At 40.1% G+C, this 20309-nt stretch overlaps 1 protein-coding gene and 1 long non-coding RNA gene across 4 annotated transcripts; one reads left to right on the top strand and one right to left on the bottom strand.

Annotated features, from left to right (window-relative positions):
* The first annotated feature begins 697 nt into the window (after positions 1-697).
* On the top strand, positions 698-8988 carry LOC126822630 (phospholipase A2 group XV-like). 2 transcript variants are annotated; one of them, XM_050551620.2, is made up of 6 exons: positions 698-1143; positions 1658-1811; positions 3064-3182; positions 3826-3927; positions 4561-4788; positions 6468-8988. In XM_050551620.2, the coding sequence occupies exons 1-6, from the start codon at positions 1059-1061 to the stop codon at positions 6977-6979; spliced, it is 1200 nt and encodes a 399-aa protein (XP_050407577.1). In that variant the 5' UTR covers positions 698-1058; the 3' UTR covers positions 6980-8988. The 2 variants fall into 2 exon arrangements, with proteins under 2 accessions (XP_050407577.1, XP_050407578.1); XM_050551621.1 differs by lacking the exon at positions 6468-8988 and having other exon boundaries at positions 4561-4796.
* Positions 8989-9618: 630 nt separating this feature from the next.
* Positions 9619-19668, bottom strand: LOC126822635 (uncharacterized). Of its 2 annotated transcripts, none has more exons than XR_007680906.2 (5): positions 19484-19668; positions 12345-12557; positions 11408-11564; positions 10326-10400; positions 9619-9727 (listed from the first exon to the last, which is right to left on the bottom strand). It is a non-coding gene; the product is annotated as an uncharacterized LOC126822635 (long non-coding RNA). The 2 variants fall into 2 exon arrangements; XR_007680907.2 differs by lacking the exon at positions 19484-19668 and adding an exon at positions 16299-16322.
* Between the last annotated feature and the right edge of the window lie 641 nt (positions 19669-20309).

Consider the following 20309-nt stretch of genomic DNA (forward strand, 5'->3'; position numbering starts at 1 on the left):
GAACACTGAGGGGTGTCAACGTACAAAATACTCTGCAATTAAACGGCAGAAAAAAAAATTGAAAGAAATTAATTATGAATTTACTTAGACCTCTTAATATGTATGAAGTGAGGCGACAGACATGGCTTCTAACAACAGTTTAATTATAGCTTGAGGTGTCTCCCCGCGAAAACAAAATTTTAATTTTTGATAGATTAACTAGTTTGAATATCGTTTTAGTCCAAATATATCATCAAGTCACACAGTTTGTACGCGGGAAAGTATCTTTAATTTTTCGAATAAATTAGAAATTATGCGTAACCAGCTTAATGTATTATCGGATTAAACTGAAATGTTTCCTGGTTTTTATAAAACTTTCCGGCTTAATATGTATGAAGTGAGGCGACAGACATGGCTTCTAACAACAGTTTAATTATAGCTTGAGGTGTCTCCCCGCGAAAACAAAATTTTATTTTTTGATAGATTAACTAGTTTGAATATCGTTTTAGTCCAAATATATCATCAAGTCACACAGTTTGTACGCGGGAAAGTATCTTTAATTTTTCGAATAAATTAGAAATTATGCGTAACCAGCTTAATGTATTATCGGATTAAACTGAAATGTTTCCTGTTTTTTATAAAACTTTCCGGCTTGCCCGGTATTTTATAAAGCTTCTCCGTTTACAATAAATTCACACAATTGACCAGAAGCGTTCAGTTGCCAGATAGCGAGGGTAGGAGACACAAGTCCAACAGAACACTGAACGTCAGATATACACCACTCGTACCAGCTGATGTATAAATAATAAGTATATACTGTCTTGTGCACGACAACCTTCATCACTTATATAACTAACAATATCGAGACAGTTTGAATGTGGACTTGCTATTACGGAAGATTCTTCATAGAAACATTATTAGCTAATCCTATACACATTGCTTAGAGAGAGAATTTGGACCTGGGAAGGCGAAGATTCTGGGTAGAAGGCAACTGGGGAGACAATCTAGATTTAAACTATTTAGAAATATTATTGTTTTTCATCCTGTGCGAGAAACTAGACGCAACAGTAACATCTACAATGTATATAAAAATGATACCAGCTTTGTTATTGGTTGCTGTGATGAATCCAACCGATGGTGCCACGCTGAACCCTGTCATAATAGGTATGAAAATATAAATTCCTTGCTTTAACTTCATTTATCTGGACGGAGGGGATTGACAAGGACAGCTGTCTAGTCGTTCGGATGGTACGAAAAGAAAAACCGAGGTCCCGTGTATACATTGGCGTGCACATAAAAGATCCCTTGACAATTGGAATTCGATATAAGAGTAGGCCGTAGTGCCGCTGTCCGGCAAAGTTTCCCTCATAGTACACTGTCCGGTGTATGCCCATCTTCATTAGCCAGTTCTACTGCAAAATAAAATAAAATGGGGTTTAACTGCTCCGACTGGGCTAATGAAGACGGGCATACGCTACACAGAGAGCGAGAGAGAGAGAGAGAGAGACGGGTTTGACGTGCACTCAACACAAACCATGTCATTTCGGGATCAACATACGGTTCAATTTTATTCCAATAATGATAGACTTTATGTTACAGCGCGCACGCACTAAGCATTCAACCATCCAACACCCCGTAAGCCTAGACAACTTATTATTATTATTATTATTATTTGTAGTACCCGGTGATGCGGGTAGTCGGCTAGACGCAGTGTTGAATAAAACAAGTGTGGTACATTATTTATGTCGTAAAGAATCCCGTCTCTATAACATCTGGATAAATCTACTAGAACTCATCCCGCCAGTTATAGATTGTTTCATAGATAACTTGAGGTACGTCACAAGATAGCCACGCTGTTCACGTCATCTAGTTCACCAGACATGGTATCTAGTCGCGATTCACTAGTCCTAGGATTTAGATGGAGTTCACCAGACATGGTATCTAGACGCGGTTCCCCAGACCTAGTATTTAGATGCAGTTCACCAGACAGGGTATCTCGACGCGGTTCACCAGACATGATATTTAGACGGCGTTTATCAGGCATGGTATCTAGACGCGGTTCACCAGATATGACATCTAGACGCGGTTCACCAGTCATGGTATCTTGTCGCGATTCACCAGATATGACATCTAGACGCGGTTCACCAGACATGGTATCTTGTCGCGGTTCACCAGACATAGCATCTGAAAAACGACGCGTTCAGCAGAGATAGCATCTGACAGGAGATTTCCCTCAAATTTCAGCAAATTGAGCCCGGGCAGCGGCGTTTTTTCGTCAAATTCCAACCTTTTTTGGTTGTTTTACGTGAACGTCAACAAGTACACAAGTAGACGTCGGTTGCTCGCTTCTTTCCTGATACTACATGTCTGGCTTCAATATCCCGGTCGGTGAACATATTAATTTTTCTACGTCATTATTTGTAGATTAGTATATAATAACGTGACTCGAACATCCAGTAACAACCGTCATTATTTGTAGATTAGTATATAATAACGTGTTTCGTACAGCCAGTAACAACCGTCTTTATTTGTAGATTAGTATATAATAATGTGACTCGAACAACCAGTAACAACCGTCTTTATTTGTAGATTAGTATATAATAACGTGACTCGAACAACCAGTAACAACTGTCATTATTTGTAGATTAGTATATAATAATGTGATCGAACAACCAGTAACAGTTGCCATTATTTGTAGATTAGTATGTAATAGTGTGACTCGTACAACCAGTAACAGTTGCCATTATTTGTAGATTAGTATGTAATAGTGTGACTCGTACAACCAGTAACAACCGTCTTTATTTGTAGATTAGTATATAATAACGTGTTTCGTACAGCCAGTAACAACCGTCTTTATTTGTAGATTAGTATATAATAACGTGTTTCGTACAGCCAGTAACAACCGTCTTTATTTGTAGATTAGTATATAATAATGTGACTCGAACAACTAGTAACAACCGTCTTTATTTGTAGATTACTATATAACAACGTGACTCGAACATCCAGTAACAACTGTCATTATTTGTAGATTAGTATGTAATAACGTGACTCGAACAACCAGTAACAGTCCGTCTTTATTTGTAGATTAGTATATAATAATGTGACTCGAACAACCAGTAACAGTCCTGGTGTAGATATCTATATACCTGGTTTTGGTGATACCAACACGGTAGAATATTTAGATCCGTCTATCCAAGTACTAGGTAGGTCATATGATATTTATATAATAGGTAATATCACCTTTCTACACAGGTAATTAACACCAACTTAATTTCAAACTTTTTCCGAGACTGCGGTAAGTTAACTTCTTACTAAAAGTGGGTGGAACAAACCTTAGAAGCGGTGCAGGTCAAAGTCGATCTCAGTGGGAGATGAAGTAGTAGTGCAGGTCAGTGGGAGCAAGAAACAAAGCACTATTTTGAAAATAATCCCAAAATTAAATCCCCATAATAATAATTATAATAATTTATCATTTATATAGCGCCGAATATCCAACACAAGTGTTGCTCATTGGCGCTACGGGGATGGGTGGAGGGTAGTTTTAAGGCAACACAACGGGGTTGGCCGAGGGGGGGAGGATACCTTTACAGCAACACGACGGAGTTGGCGGGGGGGGGGGGTACCTTTAAGACAACACACCCAGGGGTCAGCAGAGGGCGAGGGGGGTGGCGTACCTTTAAGATTAATTTTAGGTGTTTTCATATAAACACCGTTTTTAGATCGCTAAGAAAGCTTGGCCACAATATACAGCCGTTTTGTTATAGAAAGATAAATCTAACCCAGGGCCCCATTTGGTCTAATCCCATTAATGCTCCTGTTTTATTTCATATAACTGTGTTATATTAGCTGCTGGATATTTTGCTAAAATAGTAAACAGTTTAACGGAATGGGGTTATGTCAGAGGTCAGTCTGTCAGAGCAGCACCGTATGATTTTAGGAAGGCACCAAGTAAGTCAGTGTAATTACTAAAACAAAATATCGTTATTTAACAAAAATTCTCTTGAAATGGTCAATATTCTCAATGTTTGTCATAGATTGGTATTCCATCTTTGGTGCCGCGGTGGCTCATCAAAGTTATAATATAACCACATTAGCCCAGTCGCTGCAGAATAATAGGACTTTAAACCCCATTTCAATGATTAACACTGCATATTAATCGAAGTTAACCTTTTGTTGTGTCCTCAGAGATTTAGCTCCTTTAAAATAGGACAAATCTTTAGCTTAAGGGGGTTGGAACCTTTCTTTACTTATATAGGCCACAATTTTTCGGCAAAAATCACCTGTCCTAATTCTCGTGAGCTTGGCAAATCTGCAGGTGGCATTGGTAAATAGATCAGACCCAGCAATGCTTGATAGCGAGACTTGCTTGGGAAATTGATCGACGTCATTAGAACTTTCTGCTCCCGCCCAAATTAAACAGGCCTTTACTCTATACGATGGGTAGATATCGAATGAGGCAATTCGCTCAGAAAACTAGAGATATTGTTTTGGATTACGAAATATGACGTCGATGCTTTCCCCAATATGACGTCATATGGTATCCATGTCATGCTATTTTTAGAAAGATTTAATGTTTTCCAGATGAAATGGGTGTCTACTTTATAAGATTAAAGAATCTGATAGAAGACACATACATAATGAACAATAACACTCCTGTCGTTCTACTGGCTCATAGTCTTGGTGGATGTGTGAGTCTATATTTCTTGAACAACCAGTCTCAATCATGGAAAGATAAATACATAAGTAAATACGTCACAGTTTCAGTACCATGGGGTGGAACAATTAAATCTCTATTACTCTTCACGTCAGGTAATTAACACCATTCTATCTCCATGGTAACTATATCGATCAGTATAAATCTATTTCCATGGTAACTATATCAAACAGTATAAATCTATTTCCATGGTAACTATATCTAACAGTATAATTCTATATCCATGTTAACTATATTTAACAGTATAAATATATCTCCCTGGTAACTATATCTAGCAGTGTAAATCTATCTCCCTGGTAACTGTATCGAGCTGTATAATTCTATCTCCATGGTAACTACATCTAGCAGTGTAGATCTATCTCCATGGTAACTGTATATTGCTGTATAATTCTCCATGGTAAACATAAATAGTAGTACTCTTCTATGTCACTGGTAACAATGGACACGGGTTATCACTATTACGTGAACCATTAATTAGACTTTTATTTGCATAACTAGCCAAAAATCAACTACATAGACCCTCTGCTTGGATACAGTTTGGATTTAAATAATTAAATCATTAAATGGGTGAACAAGCTAACATTTGCCGTAAATCACTAACGTCACTCCCGGAGACTGCCGATGAAAGAACTGATAATCGAGGGTACCGTAGGCATTGAGAATGTTACTTGATAATCGAGAATATGTCCTCGTCTGTCAATCAAATCGGAGACGGCGCGGAGACACTTGATGCCTATTTATAGTCCAATCTTCGTTCAGAAGGAAGTGATCTGAATGAAATTTTCAATATGTTCTTTTTTATCGTCTATTTTAGAACTGTTATATCAAGAATGGCCAACTCTTTATTAAACTCTTAACTAATGTATGTTTAATATATACAAGTTATGGATCTATTTGTCACACCCATGATTAGTATTTTTTTAACTTTCCTTTAGTAAAATAGATCAATAACTGGTGATTAACTGGGCTGCCCTATTCAGAATATTTTAATTAAATTCAATTAATCTGTTTAAGTACAAGGAAATGTTTATTTTTGTATTTTTTGGTGTAAAAACATTCAGAAAGAAACTGTGACTAACAAGGAAATAAAAAATTAATATTTCACATAATAGTAGGATTATTGGAAATCGGCAATAAGACGTTGGCTCGATAACATGGAGTTCCCGAGTTCGATCCCTACGTTGGCCGAAAAAGGTCATGGGGATTTCCCGCTGTGGTCCCCCCCCCCCATGTCAGTGGTGCAGAACAACGTATAGTCGTTCAGATGGGACAAAAAAACAAAGCCAAGTGTACACGTTTGCGTGCAGGTAAAAGAACTCTTGACAGTCCGAATCGGAATAAGAGCAGGCCGTAGCGCCACTGTCCAGACAAAATGTTCATCTTGACACACTTAATTATCCCAGTCGGTGCAGAAAAGTAGGTTCCCGTTAATCCCCATTTCATTTCAAATTAATATGCCACGTGGCGGACTCCCGCTCTATGATTTCTTCTTCCGAAGCCCGCAGAGGGTCGCTCGGCCCTCAGAGCCCACTCTTCTCCCGAAAAAGATCCCTTGGCAGTTGGAATTTGATATAAGAGTAGGCCATAGTGTCACACCCATTGCAAACTGTATGGCGTATACCCGTCTTCATTAGCCCAGTCGGAGCAGAATAGTAGGACGTTAAACACCATTTCATTTCATTTCACTTTACCTGGCTACTAGTTCCCCCCCCCCTTACCTATGTCTTGAAATAAGGACATTTTTGCAATTATTCCTTCTATCACTATATTTCAGGTTATTATTTTGAATCTCGGCGCATGCGCAGACTAGAGAGAACCATGTCCAGTTCTGCCTTTTTAATGCCGTCGGACAAGTTCTGGAAATCGGACGAAGTTCTGGTGATGACCCCTTTCAAGAACTACACCGTCAATGATTATAAAGAATTCCTTAACGATTTAGACCTGGACTCCGCCTACCAGATGAGAAGAGACACAGAGCAATTGATACGAGATCTGAAACCACCAGGGGTCGCTGTTTATTGTGTGCATGGTCAAGACATTCCAACCCCCCACATGCTGGTCTTTGACTCAGATCGCCACCGATGGCCGGACGATCATCCACGGTATGTTTTAGGCGATGGTGACGAAACGGTCGGTGTCCGTAGCTTGACAGGTTGTCTGCGGTGGGTGGGACAACAGCAACAGGACGTAAATCACCAAGTGTTTCCAAAGGAAAAACATCTTGCGATATTGTTCGGCGACTACTTTATTGATTATCTCAAGTCAATCTTGTTTCAAAATAACTAACTTCCGGTGAGCTTTATCACGTGATCTGAAACAGTGTTATAGAAACCTGTTTAACATATTATTTGTATACTTAATTTTAACTACGATATACTAATAAAGGGAGATAACTATCTTTTCTGAACCAGAAACAAGCTGATTAAAATACAGATCTATGTTTCGTTTCGTTTTTTTATACTTTCGATGGCCTACACTACATGAAGATCTGACCGGTTGTGGCAATAGGTCGCGTCAGAGGTCATACGGGTGGCTTTTGACCCTATGACATCAGATATTTTATTAACTAATCAGCATTGATGTTACTAGTATATTACCCACAGTTTCGTGCAAAACACGCATAAAGCTCGCCGTAACAAACCGTTTCATTGGCTAATCCCTCACATCATTCAAAACACATCAATGATAACAACTCTTCCAGATCCTGGTGTAGTAAAGACAAGTAAAACGAAATTTTGAACTATAAAAACGAATCGAAATAGGATCTGTGTTTTAATCAGATTGAACCAGAAAATGAGGTTTTATTTTATTTCAATAAATTCATTTATGCCTATACTAGAGTTAGATTTAGAACTCACCCCTGATCCAACTTCACGTCGTGTACAATTGTTTATGGACACCTGTCAATCCGTTTCACAGAGAATTGCGAGTCTTTTCATATCTCTGTAAAAGATGACTGCCTTTAACACGTGCCGTCACAGCACGCGGCGTCAATCATTGGCTGAATGGCGAGTGCATTGTTTACATAAGACGTTACTGCTTCGGGCAGAATGCTGCCTTTTAGTCATTTTAATAAACATTTACACTAAATAGTAAATAATTTTTACCTATAAATACGTCAAACGTCTTTATTTTTCTAATACGTCAAAAAATGTTTTTGAATTTAATTGGAAAAAATGTAATATTTGAGACCCATTAAGTCGAATTGATGTCATCCTTATCAGTGATTGTAGCGGCCTAGCGAATATTCATTGCTGATCAGTGTGGACACCTGTAACTACCATTTGTAATTTCGATTTTTCGCTCCGTTAGAACGCGAAAGTCGAAAAGTCGTAAAATACAAGTTACGACGACATGTAAGGCGATAGCACGCACACAAAGCAAAATTCAGCTTGAAAATAGGGAATTAAGAAATAAACACACCGCGATAATAGCGCTCATCGTTTTCGACTTTCGTACTGTTATCGTGGTCGTTGCCGTCTTCCCAGGTTTAAAAATGAAATGAGGGTTTAACGTCCTACTGTTCTTCTCAGACTGAGCTAACGAAGGTGTAGAGAAAAGGGGTTTAACGTCCACTCGACAAATCGGCCCCTTTTGTCGCGACGCAGGAGCGCCATCACGTAGTGATCTCTAAAACTATTATGGCCACTTCCGCCTTCATTTCTATCGGGTTTGGAGCTCAAAGTACGGCAATAAACTCGCTCTAACTTGACTGAATGAAAAATCTAACATACCTTTCGACTTTGTGGAATAACAATCTATAATTCTACTGATCTTTTTTTTGAAAATCTTATCGGATTCCTGAGAACAGATGTAGGCCTATTTTCTTCATGATCACCATCAAAACATTGAAGAATCCATTATGTCGTAAATTTTATGTTAATTAGATTGCCATTACTTAGATTTTCCTTTTTCTCGCTGTTTTATTGTCGATTTGGGATGATACGAATATTTAGTATATATTAAAGACGTCTCTATTCATTTGACCTCATTTGACGTTTAAACCTATATAATGTACATGAATTTTAGGTACTATATTTGTTTTGCGGATGAATACAGCTGTTCTGTAATGCTTAATATTGATCTGTAACATTAAGAGTTAAGTGGATTTATCTCCCTTTCATGATTAATAATAATGTTCTCATGAGCCGTTTTTTTTTTCGGCATGAAGCCTAAGTGCATTATGTGTATCTCCCCTGTTGGGAGCTATGTATACTATTATATTTTCTTGCTTGACTGTCATTTGGGTTTTGTCTCTTTGTTTGCTCTGTACCATGTCCCCTGACGACCCTTGATTGGAAATAAAGCTATTATTATTATTATTTATTATTATTGTATTCTGTTGTAGACTGAAAATTTTGGATCCATGTGTCGACGCTTTAAATCACATGGATCCATTAAACCTTCTAACTGTTTAATTCCATTTTTTTCATTGAAGATTCTTACATTACAAATCTTTCCTTACACTAGAAACGTAATCACTGGATACAAACTAGGCCATTTCGGGACTAACATATGGTTCAATTTTATTTCCATAATTCGCTTGCGCGTAGGGGTCTTTGGTAATGGGATGAAACCGGAAGACCCGGAAAAGACCCACGGGGTTTGACAGGCGACCCTACTCCTTGTCACGTACAACCGAGGAATCGAAACCAAGCCAGTTGACTTAATGACAGACCTTATGATACAGCGCGCACGTGCTAACCATTCGGCCATCCACCCGTTCCCACCCCGAGCTAACGCAGACGGGCATACGTCATACAGTGTGTAAAGAGGGGAATACAGCTTGGACAGCGGCGCTATTGCCTACTCTTATGTCGAATTCCAAATGTCAACAGATCTTTTACGCCCTTGGACATTCTCCACCCCCCCCCCCCCCCATTTAGAGAAGGTACCCCATGTTAAATACACTAAAGACAACTGTAAACAAATTCAAATATTTATTCCCTACGACTATAAATAAACAGTTTTCAAGTCCAAATAACTAACGGTAGGTAGACCGACTGGAATTCAACAGATTCTGGCAATACAGAGCTGAAAGGATAACAATAAATTATACAAACACTAACAGCGTGCAGTTAAAGTCATTTGGGTCTGGTTAGTCCTGTCTATACGTTTATCTCTTTTTCGTTTTGTCGTTGGTGGATCAACCATTTTTAATTACTTCCGCATTGACTTGTGGGATATATTTGACCTATAGAATTGTGACCTGTATCCTCCAGTCCAATTACTAAATGCCATTTAAACAGTTTATATATTGGACTTGTGGGATATATTTGACTTTATTCATAAAGTCTACTCGTTACAAATCGAGTACACGGCGTCGTGTACTGGTTTTACAATATCTATTGTGTCTTAAATATTTGATATTAGGGGAATCACATTTTCACGGCAAGACAATATCAATATTTTGCCCCGATTCACTTTAATCCTTCGTGGTAATCGAGACTACAATATGTCGAACTGAAGGTATTGCCATTGGGGGAGGGGGGAGATAGATCTTTTTACCAAGGTCACCAGGAGATTTCCTCAAGGTTACGGCAATACAACATCAATACTGAGTAAAATGGACCGATATTGAATTCTAGTTCATGTTTGTGGAGAATAATGAGTTAGAGTTATGCGTACTTACTGTTGGTACCATCAAGATCCAACTCAAATAAAAACGGCCCTTTATATAATTCTGATGGCGTCAGTTTACCGTCACCTGAAAGTGTATGGAAGAGAGAAAGAAATGGGGTTTAATTTCCACTCGACACAAAGTATGCTATTTCTGGACTAACATATGGTTCAAGGGGTCTTTAGCAGTGAGAGGAAACCAGAAGACCCGGAGAAAATTAACCCACACAGTTGGACAGACGACCCTACTCCTTGTCACGTACAACCGGGTAATCGAAACCACGGCAGCTGAATCAATGACAGACCCAATGATACAGCACACAAGCGCTAACCATTCGGCCACCCAACCCCCGTATCGAATAGTAGCATATATTTAAAGGGGAAGCAGAACGAGCTGAATCAAGTAAAAATACAAGAGAAACCAAATGAGTAATTTAAAGACGTCGTGTGAGATTTTACTGCCATTGAAATAATGGTACGTCACCAATGGTGACTCACCATCAAAGGATGACGTCACATCTGTATTTTAATGTCATATAATTCCTTACAGTCTTTTCAAAGTTGAATCTCTAAAAGGAATACAAGTCTAAAAATGGCTCATTTCTGTTTAATATTCACAAAGGTATGACGAATTGAAAATTCCACTGATTTACAGGGCTACTGCTCCCTACGGGAAGCGGCTTCAAAAAAGGCATTTCAGCTCAGTCACGTTGATCCTTTGTGGTAATCGAGACTACAATATTGGGAACTGGAAGTATTGCCATTTAGATATTAGATCTATTTACCAAGGCCATCTACAGATTTTCTCAAGGTCACGTTATGTAAACAGAGCTAAAGCTAATCGAAATCCAAACCCAAGACCTAGCCCTAAGCCTTACCCTAACCCTAACCCACAACGCTCATCAACAATCATCTGCCCCCTAACCCTGTTTACATCTAGTGACCTTGAGGAAATCTGCAAGTGGCCTTGGTAAATAGATTTGACCGCCATTTTGAACAACCAGGTAATAGCCTAGACGTGCGCATGGCTCACAAAATAGTCACGTATGGATTGTTTCAGCTCCCTCGAGATGTAATGTAAAAACAGAAACTCACCGTTTTTATCTGCTATGTAAAAGGCCTTGTTGAAATCATCGTTCGATTCGTCATCGTTTATCGCGATACCAAATTCTTTCTTTGATACGAAACCATCGTCATCTATATCAAAGGCATCCAAACGATTGGCTAGTGGAATCACGTGACCTTGGGTCGACTGAAAAAAAATGAATACAAAGTAAATATCTGAACAACACATGACATGCGCATGGTGGATAAGATGTTTCAAAAAGTGGCGAGAAACACCACGGATGGATGGTTAAATCTTTTTGTTAAGGTCAGCTCAATTTTTGATAAGGTCGCTGAGATGTAGGGTTAGAGTAAGCTTTGAGGCTAGGTCCAGGGTTAGAGTTAGGGTTGGGATTAGCGCCAGCTCTGTTTACATCTGGTAAACTACGACGAAAAATTGAACTGGCCTTATCATTTAGCACTAACCAGTGATGGATGGAGTTGGAATCGGTGTGTATGGTAGGTTCGGGCGTACCTAGAAACACCAGTGATGGATGGAGGAGGAATCGGTGAGTATGGTAGGTTCGGGCATCCTTAAAAATGTGAAAGTTCTCAGACCATATTTTACATGTAATAACGAATATGCGTCATTTTTGATAAATCAATTAGCAAAGCAGTTTCAGGATATTCTCTGGCATCACAAAAATATTTAAAAGCACGGTGGCGCTGGCTAACTATTTAGTTTGCTTTCACAATGTCAGTGGTGGCGTCCTGTCAAGGAAAAGGGTCTAGTACTTCGTATGGTACAAAAACCGGGATGCACGAAAATGAACCCCTGATTGTTGAAATTCAATGAAGAGTGGGCAGAAACGCCGCTGCCCTGGCAAAATATCTCTATAATAGAACACTGGATGATATTATGCCCGTCTTCATAAGCCCAGGCGAGGGAAAAGACGGACATGGCGGACTTTTGATTTAATTCACTTACGTAAGCGATGTGTCTTTTTTGTCGACCACATCCCAGACTACAGACCAGTTTACAAACAACCGACCCGATTGGTCCGTCAAATATTTTACAGACTTTAGGACAAACGATAGGGCAGAATTTATCCAGTATGCTTCTGAAAAACCATCCGCCATCTGTCAAGGGCAGATAACTCATCATCAGAACACATACCACTAGAGAGGTCTTCATTTAAATCTGAAAAGCAAAAATACATGACTTTAAAATAATATTAGAGCCACAATACATCCATAACATTAAAAATTTAAAGGAGCTAAATCGCTAATATTGACACAAATGGGTCGTAACGCATATTAGTTAGGGAGCTAGGTTCAGGTTGTTTCGAAAATCGCGTACAAAATTTCTACTATGCCAGATGTGTGGGCAGCGGTGTCTGATACCGTGAACCTCGATTCTTGTGTTGCGGGTCCCCTTCCCGTGGGGGTGAGGGGCCCTACAAAACGTCGAAATTTTGCGTTTTATTTGACTTGCGTACAACGATCAACTTTCGTGCACAAGTCGACCAGCATCAGATGTCATCAAAAACACTACTTACGAAGACCCCCGACCCCTCATTCGTCCCTTAAGAACACCCCCTTTACCCCCCCCCCCCGCGGTATGCGGACGTGCATTACCCTGTTGGAAGTGCTGAAGTTGTGGGTGCGCTCGAAACATCGGAACAATTGGTTGCAAGACATCATCACGGTAGGCTACAGCATTAACGCGACCCCTGCAAATGTGTAGGGCGGTCCGGTGATGAAATGTGAAGCCTCCCCACACCATTACACTTCCCCCACCCCATCGATTCGTTTCGAAAACGCAGCAGTCTGCAAGACGTTCCCCAAGACGTCTCCACACACGTTGACGTCCATCAGCGTGATAAAAGATGAAAGCGACTCTCATCACTGAAGAGCACACTTTGCCAGTCTACTCTTCTCCATGTCTGGTGTCCTTGAGCTCATATCAAACGCCGCTGACGGTGATGATCCCTGGGGATAGCTCCAACATAAGGTCGTCGTGCACGGAGTCCTACTTCTCTTAGACGACGTCTTACGGCGTTGGCACTGGTCCTTGTCTTCCGACGACTGCTGCACCTGTTCAAGTCGCTGGGCGGAATCTGTTACGCAGATGAGTGACCCGGATGTAGCGGTCTTGAGTCTGGGTTGTAACGCGTTGTGGACCAGGACGTTGACGGTCACGTGTTGATCCAGTAACTCGAACACGTTCCACCAACCTTACAATAGTGGACTGATGACAATTGAAGTGTCTGGCAATAGCACGTGTAGACATGCCAGCCCTGGACATTCCCATGGCTTCATTCCGTTGATTTTCAGTAAGTCGCGGCATCTCTAGCTCGATTCCTTCACACGTCCAACAACAAATTACGACAGATTGACGTTTCACATGTCATGTACTGCACATTAAGTTGAAAACATTCTTTTAAAGGGCTCAAACACAATGCTGCACGTGAATATTTGGTTTTTCATGTGCATCTCGTGCAATTTTTTTTTTGTGCACACGGGCCGATATTTTTTGCGTTTGGGAGCATTGTGTGAAACAATAGTTCATAGTATTGCATAATATTATACATACAAAACCACCTAGTAATAAAATATTTTGGAAAAAAGTGATGGTTTTCCATGGCGCTCAGTATATAATACAATATACAATAATATGACAATTCTTTCTTAAGTGCGCGCACTGAATACATTATGACGTTAAAGTCCACCCATCGGCAAGACAATACATCGACGATACCATTTATCGGCGACTATTCATAGACGATACCATTCCAGAACACTGTTCAATATTCATCGACGGTACCAGCAGTGATTTAACACATCATCTATTAGTAGGCACATAAACGGGACCTGTAAAATTAGTCAACATTTCTACATGAATTTACTCATACTAACAAAACATACAACGATGAGTAAAATACACGAATCCTGCACAGAGGAACCCAAGACACCAAAGTTAAAGGACAATATTGGTGCCAGTCATTAACACATATGTGATAGAACTAATTAAACACGTTCAAATATAATTACAACTCAGAGATCATTGCTACGATAGCTGAGTTATACAGGATTTCTGAATCGGAAGTGACGAACGCCAAAGGAAAACACGAGACATACCTCTATATAACTGGCTGAAGTGCCGACTGATAACAGATACATGGGCGAATTTCTGCTCACTAATAATTCCTTCGAAGACTAAAAGTTGTTGTGTGAGACTGTGAGAGGATATCTAGCAATTTATAAAAAGAATTGACTGCCAGTGGATAAGAGAACACGAAAGAAAAACAAAAAAAGTCCGTACATTACTATGTTTTTATAAGGTAGGGGAAAGCGAGGTTAGTCCGACCCCATTCATATCTCGCGCCCACTCGGCCAAACCTCAGAAGATTCCAGTACCCTACATCTAGCCTCGGCTGTATGACGAAGTCCGCCATTGGGACTACTTTCAAGTTCCGGATTACCAACGCCGTTGCCCATGACGAGGCATTTAAAGAATGTTTTACCATACAAAGATTTCAAAGTCTGAAGCTGTTTTTCTTTCAAGTTTATCCTATTTCCTTTAGACACGGACCAGTTTGAACTGAAAAGTCTACATACGCTTCGAACGACGCAGTTTTGAGAACTTCTTTCTAAAAGCGGCAAGTTTTCCTAATAATACCCCCGTCAGACCGGGGTAGCGTCCTTACTTCGCTGCTACGGCGATGGAAAATACTTTTAGAGCGCGTTAAGATCGCCATAAGCGTATTGGAAACGCCACCTATCGTGCGGTAGTCACCAAGGTCGCCAATGATCGCCGAGTCACCGCGTTTATTTTGAGCATGTTCAAAGCAAACGCCAAGGTTCTGCGATATGAACTGTAAAACTATGAGAATACGACTTTTTTTTCAAGTTTGTAGTTTTTGGGGACATTTTCGCGCGTTGTGTTCACGTTTGCCGGCGACCTTGTGCATTTTCTTGTCGCCTTACGGTCGCAGCAGCGCAGTAAGGACGCCACCCCGGTCTGACGGGGGCATAAGTAAACCGGTGCCGTATCGCAATTGTATAGGCGTAGGTACATATCACTTACTGTCATACAGCCGAGGCTTGATGTTCGCCCATTCGGACATGGTGACTTTGAGATGAAATTAGTTGTATACGCCTGCCAATAAAACTATTTACTGTATGCTGTAAATTAGCCAACTCCACTGTCTTTAATCTAGTATGGTCTGCGGCAGTGGTTCTCAACATTTTTGTGCCAACGGCACACCTTGAAACACATGAAAAAACAGCGACACACCCGACTTAATATATATGAAAAATATTTGATTTTTTTGCAAAATAAAAAACATGGCAAATCATAGACGGCATACAACTGTAGCCACAGACTAGTCATAGACACATAGTATGGCTCAAACTAAACGGCACAAATAGGAAGATCACACGGCACACCTGTGTGCCGCGGCACATTGGTTGGGAATCCCTGGTCTACGGTAACGTAGCTTCAAATGGCGCGAACTAGCCCCGCTCTCCCCTATAGAATGAATATAAACAAGGGAATGTACGGACTATTTCTATTTTTCTCGTGTTCTCTTATCTAATGACATTCAATTACTTTATTGAATTGTCAGCTATCCTCTTACAGTCCCATATAACAACTTTTGGTCTTCGAAGGAATTATTAGTGAGCCGAAATTCGCCCATGTATCTGTTATCAGTCGGCACTTCAGCCAGTTATACAGAGGTATGTCCCGTGTTTTCCTTTGGCGTTCGTCACTTCCGATTCGCGAATCCTGTATTACTCAGCTAAAGTAGCAGTGATCTCTCTGTTAAATTTATATTTGGAATTTGTTTAACCAGTTCTATCACATATGTGATAATGACTGGCACCAATATTGTCCTTTAATAACATAATAATTTCAAAACATAATAACTTCACTCACCCAAGTACCCGGTGGCAGTATCGAGTCCTCCAACTGTCATAATCCATCTCCCAAACAAGCCAGATTGAAAGGTTTTTACGTGCACGTGCATTGAAGGTAGACAGTTTGGGCTAGCCACGCGGCAGAGTTTGGGCGACCGATAGTGATGCTAATGAAGTGACACGCATATTTCTTTAACACATGACAATGTTGAATGCTAACAAAGTTGGGTAACCACCCACACAGAATTTCGTGGCAATCGGATCAGCCGTTTTTGCGGTATGACGAGATGGACAGACCGACATGTGGTGAATTATAGTAATATAATATATTATATAGAAAGAAAAGTACAAACTGCGGGAACTAAACGAACAAATAAGACTAAAAATATAGATCTGTCTGAATCAGAATGGACATCAGGAGCTTTCAGGGCCATCAGCTAAATCATCTCCAAGCTCTGAGAGCCGCTCTATAATACTCGTGTTTCCTCCTCTTCTTATCCGAGATAGAAGTGGATTTCGCGTTCTTAAGTTAGTGTTACGTTCTAGTGCACCAATAGTGAATCTTTTAACGAAAAAAATAATGTTGTACGCGGAAGTCGAATTAACTCATCTCCGAAGGGCGTAAAGGGGGCGTTCTTAAGGGGCGAAGGAGGGGTCGGGGGTCTTCTTAAGTAGCGTTTTTGATGACATCTGATGTTGGTCGACTTATGCACGAAAGTTGATCGTTGTACGCAAAAGTGGAATTAAATCGTCATTTCACCCCTGGGCCCCCCTTTTTGTCGTTTTTATCCGAGATAGAAGGGGATTTCGCGTTCTTAAGTTAGTGTTGCGTTCTAGTGGACCAATAGGGAAACTTTTAACGAAAAAATTAATGTTGTACGCGGAAGTCGAATTAACTCATCTCTGCGGGGGGTAAAGGAGGCATTCTTAAGGGACGAAGGAGGGGTCGGGGGTCTTCTTAAGTAGCGTTTTTGATGACATCTGATGTTGGTCGACTTATGCACGAAAGTTGATCGTTGTACCAAAAGTGGAATTAAATCGTCATTTCACCCCTGGGTCCCCCTTTTTGTCGTTCTTATCCGAGATAGAAGGGGATTTCGCGTTCTTAAGTTAGTGTTACGTTCTAGTCGACCAATAGGGAAACTTTTAACGAAAAAACTAATGTTGTACGCGGAAGTCGAATTAACTCATCTCTGAAGGAGGTAAAGGGGGCGTTCTTAAGGGACGAAGGAAGGACCGGGTTGTCTTAAGTAGCGTTTTGGTGACATCTGGGGTTGGTCGACTTATGCACGAACGTTGATCGTTGTACGCAAAAGTCGAATAAAACGCAAAATTTCGACGTTTTGTAGGGCCCCTCACCCCACGGGAAGGGGACCCGCAACTTAAGAATCAAGGTTCAGAGTATCAGACACCGCTGCTTACACAACTGGCATAGTAGAAATTTTGTACGCGATTTTCGAAACAACCTGAACCTAGCTCCCTAACTATATAATAATGTAATAGGAATATATATAAACTGATTTACATTCAATCGTTTCTGTTTTTACTTTAATTTCAAATCAGCTATGTGGAATATGTCTAGCCTCGTCGTACTTCGAATCCTTTGTTACAAATGACGCTGAAAGGCATTATGATACACGATCCGTGTACCAATTGTAAAATGTTTATTTTGTCTTAAATATTGAATATCGGAAGCCCATCTTTTCCGGGTAAGAACACAAGACCAATGTTGTTTTAAATTGATAAATAATTCGTGCTTTCAATGGATGACTTTGGATGATATTGAATTAGAGACCTAGCTACTTTATTTTAAATCTGCCGGGTGCCGCAGTGGCTCGCTATAGCAAACATGGAGGTTTTGGGTGCGCTCCCGGATTTGGCCGAGAAAGTTTCTCGGCTCGGGATTTTGGGACATGGCTTCCCAATGTCTGTTGTGCAGAACGGAGAACCTGACAAATTGCAGTGTCTAGTGGTTCGGATGAGACGAAAACCCGATGTCTCGTGCACGCAATAAAAGAATCGTTGAATTCAATGACGAGGCCGGTAAGTTTTTAACGCGTTGTCCAGGCAAAATTTCCCACATAGCACACCGCATGACGTATAGTTTCGTAAACATTTCCAAACGCGCAGGATTCACATAAATAAAACTTGGTAATTTATACCATCCAGGGTTGTTTCTCGTTCATGCCAATGTGTACCGTGGTGGATATCGGGTTTTTATCGTTCCGATGGATAAGACAAAGTTTTTCTTCTCATACATTTGAAAATAAAAAAAGTCAGTAGTCTTCTCTATAATTAATGTCACCGACCGCCATTTTGTGGACACTATCTCATTTTTTTTCATGGCTAAATTCACTCAAATTAATTATTTAAGATTTAATTATCTCAGCTTGGATCAGTCAGATTTAAACGATTTAACCATACACTGTAATTATAAATGCTACTGGCTTGTTTATGAAATGAAATGAAATGGGGTTTAACGTCCTACTGTTCTGCTCCGAACTGGGTTAATGAAGACAGACATACGCCATACAGTGTGCTATGAGGGGAAATTTTGCCCGGGCAGCGGCACTATGGCCTACTTTTATATCGAATTCAAACTGCAATGGGATCTTTTACGTGCACGCCAATGTATACACGAGGCCTCGGTTTTTCGTCCGTTTCGTCCCATCCCAGCGACTAGACAGCTGTCCTTGTCTGACCCTGAATTCTGCACCACTGACAAAAAGAAACCACGTTGGAAAATTCCGATGAACCAATGCAGGGATCGAACACGCGAACTCCAGGCTAGCGAGCCAGCGTCTTTTTTTTCTTTTTTTATAATATTTATTCACACAATATACAATGTACAAAATACATAATACTATTTTCATTCTACAAGAATAATTTCACAGGATATTTACAGTTTAAAAGATGTATATATAAATATACCCATACACACACACCCACCCACCCAAACACACACACACCCACACACTCATCTTAAATAAAAACACTTAGCCACCGTGGCTCCCGCCTGTTTTATGACGCCTACAGAGGATTTGTGTTACAAAATTTTCAGTTCATCATATTTTTGTAAATACTGAACGGAAATTAACGATGTACCTTTCAGAGATTCATATTGCAGTTTGCAATAGATTCCAAATCTCTGAAAAGAAGGCAAAATGTATTTTTTAAAACTTTCTAAAACAAAATCAAACTTACCAAATTGTTATTTAATAATCACTGCGCTACGATATTTTCTGTCAACTGCCGCTTTTCATTCGGTACCGTTTGTTTATTTCATCCAACTGCCGTCATGGAGGGGTTTTTTTCTATACGAGAATGAACGAAATAGGCTTCGTGATCAGTTCATCCTTTTTCCCCCAAACTAAAACCAAAATTTGTCTACAGTTTAAAATATATTTACCCAATGTTTACCGATCAACAAATTTAAACTCAGTTGAAAGTCAATAATCGTGAAATTATTTTGAAGTCCCGTTGGAATGTAAAACTGTTTTCTTAGCTTTGGTTTTTTATAAATTGAATATAAATATCTCCTTTTGGTATGTATTTATGGTTATTTTGAAATATAATTGAAAGAGATTTTAAAGATGAATATGTCTCTATGATGGATGAATGGGATTAAGTTAGATTGAATTCTGTTTGTTTTGTGTTTAAAACAATACCCAGGTTTAGAAACAAAACGTGTCACGCGAACAGCTTAAAGCCGTATTCACGCTGTCGGCTTTTTGTCTGTTGGTTGTAAAGTCGGCTGTACGTGACAAAGAGTAGGATCGCCTGTCCAACCTCGTGGGTTTCCTCCGGTTTCCTCCCACTGCTAAAGACCCTACGCGCAAGCGAATTATTGAAATAAAATTAAACCATATGTTATCCCCGACGAAATGACCTAGTTTGTGTCGAGTGGGCGTTAAACCCCCTCTCTCTCCCTCTCTCTCTCTCGTTGTAAAGTCGGCAGATATCGACTTTTGTCGCTCTGAAATCGCACGCTGTCTATGCGGCAATCCCGAACCGCCGCTTGCAACTTGCC

This window comes from Patella vulgata, chromosome 5 (genome assembly GCF_932274485.2).
Source record: "Patella vulgata chromosome 5, xgPatVulg1.2, whole genome shotgun sequence".
Classification (NCBI taxonomy): domain Eukaryota; kingdom Metazoa; phylum Mollusca; class Gastropoda; family Patellidae; genus Patella; species Patella vulgata.

What these genes read in the sequence shown, in the direction of transcription:
- LOC126822630 (XM_050551620.2), top strand. Translation starts at nt 1,059, where the DNA reads ATGTATATAAAAATGATACCAGCTTTGTTATTGGTTGCTGTGATGAAT. An exon ending in TGTTTCATAGATAACTTGAG is followed by an intron (nt 1,812 to 3,063) that starts GTACGTCACAAG and finishes CTTTATTTGTAG; the next exon opens with ATTAGTATATAATAATGTGA. An exon ending in TCCGTCTATCCAAGTACTAG is followed by an intron (nt 3,183 to 3,825) that starts GTAGGTCATATG and finishes GTGTTATATTAG; the next exon opens with CTGCTGGATATTTTGCTAAA.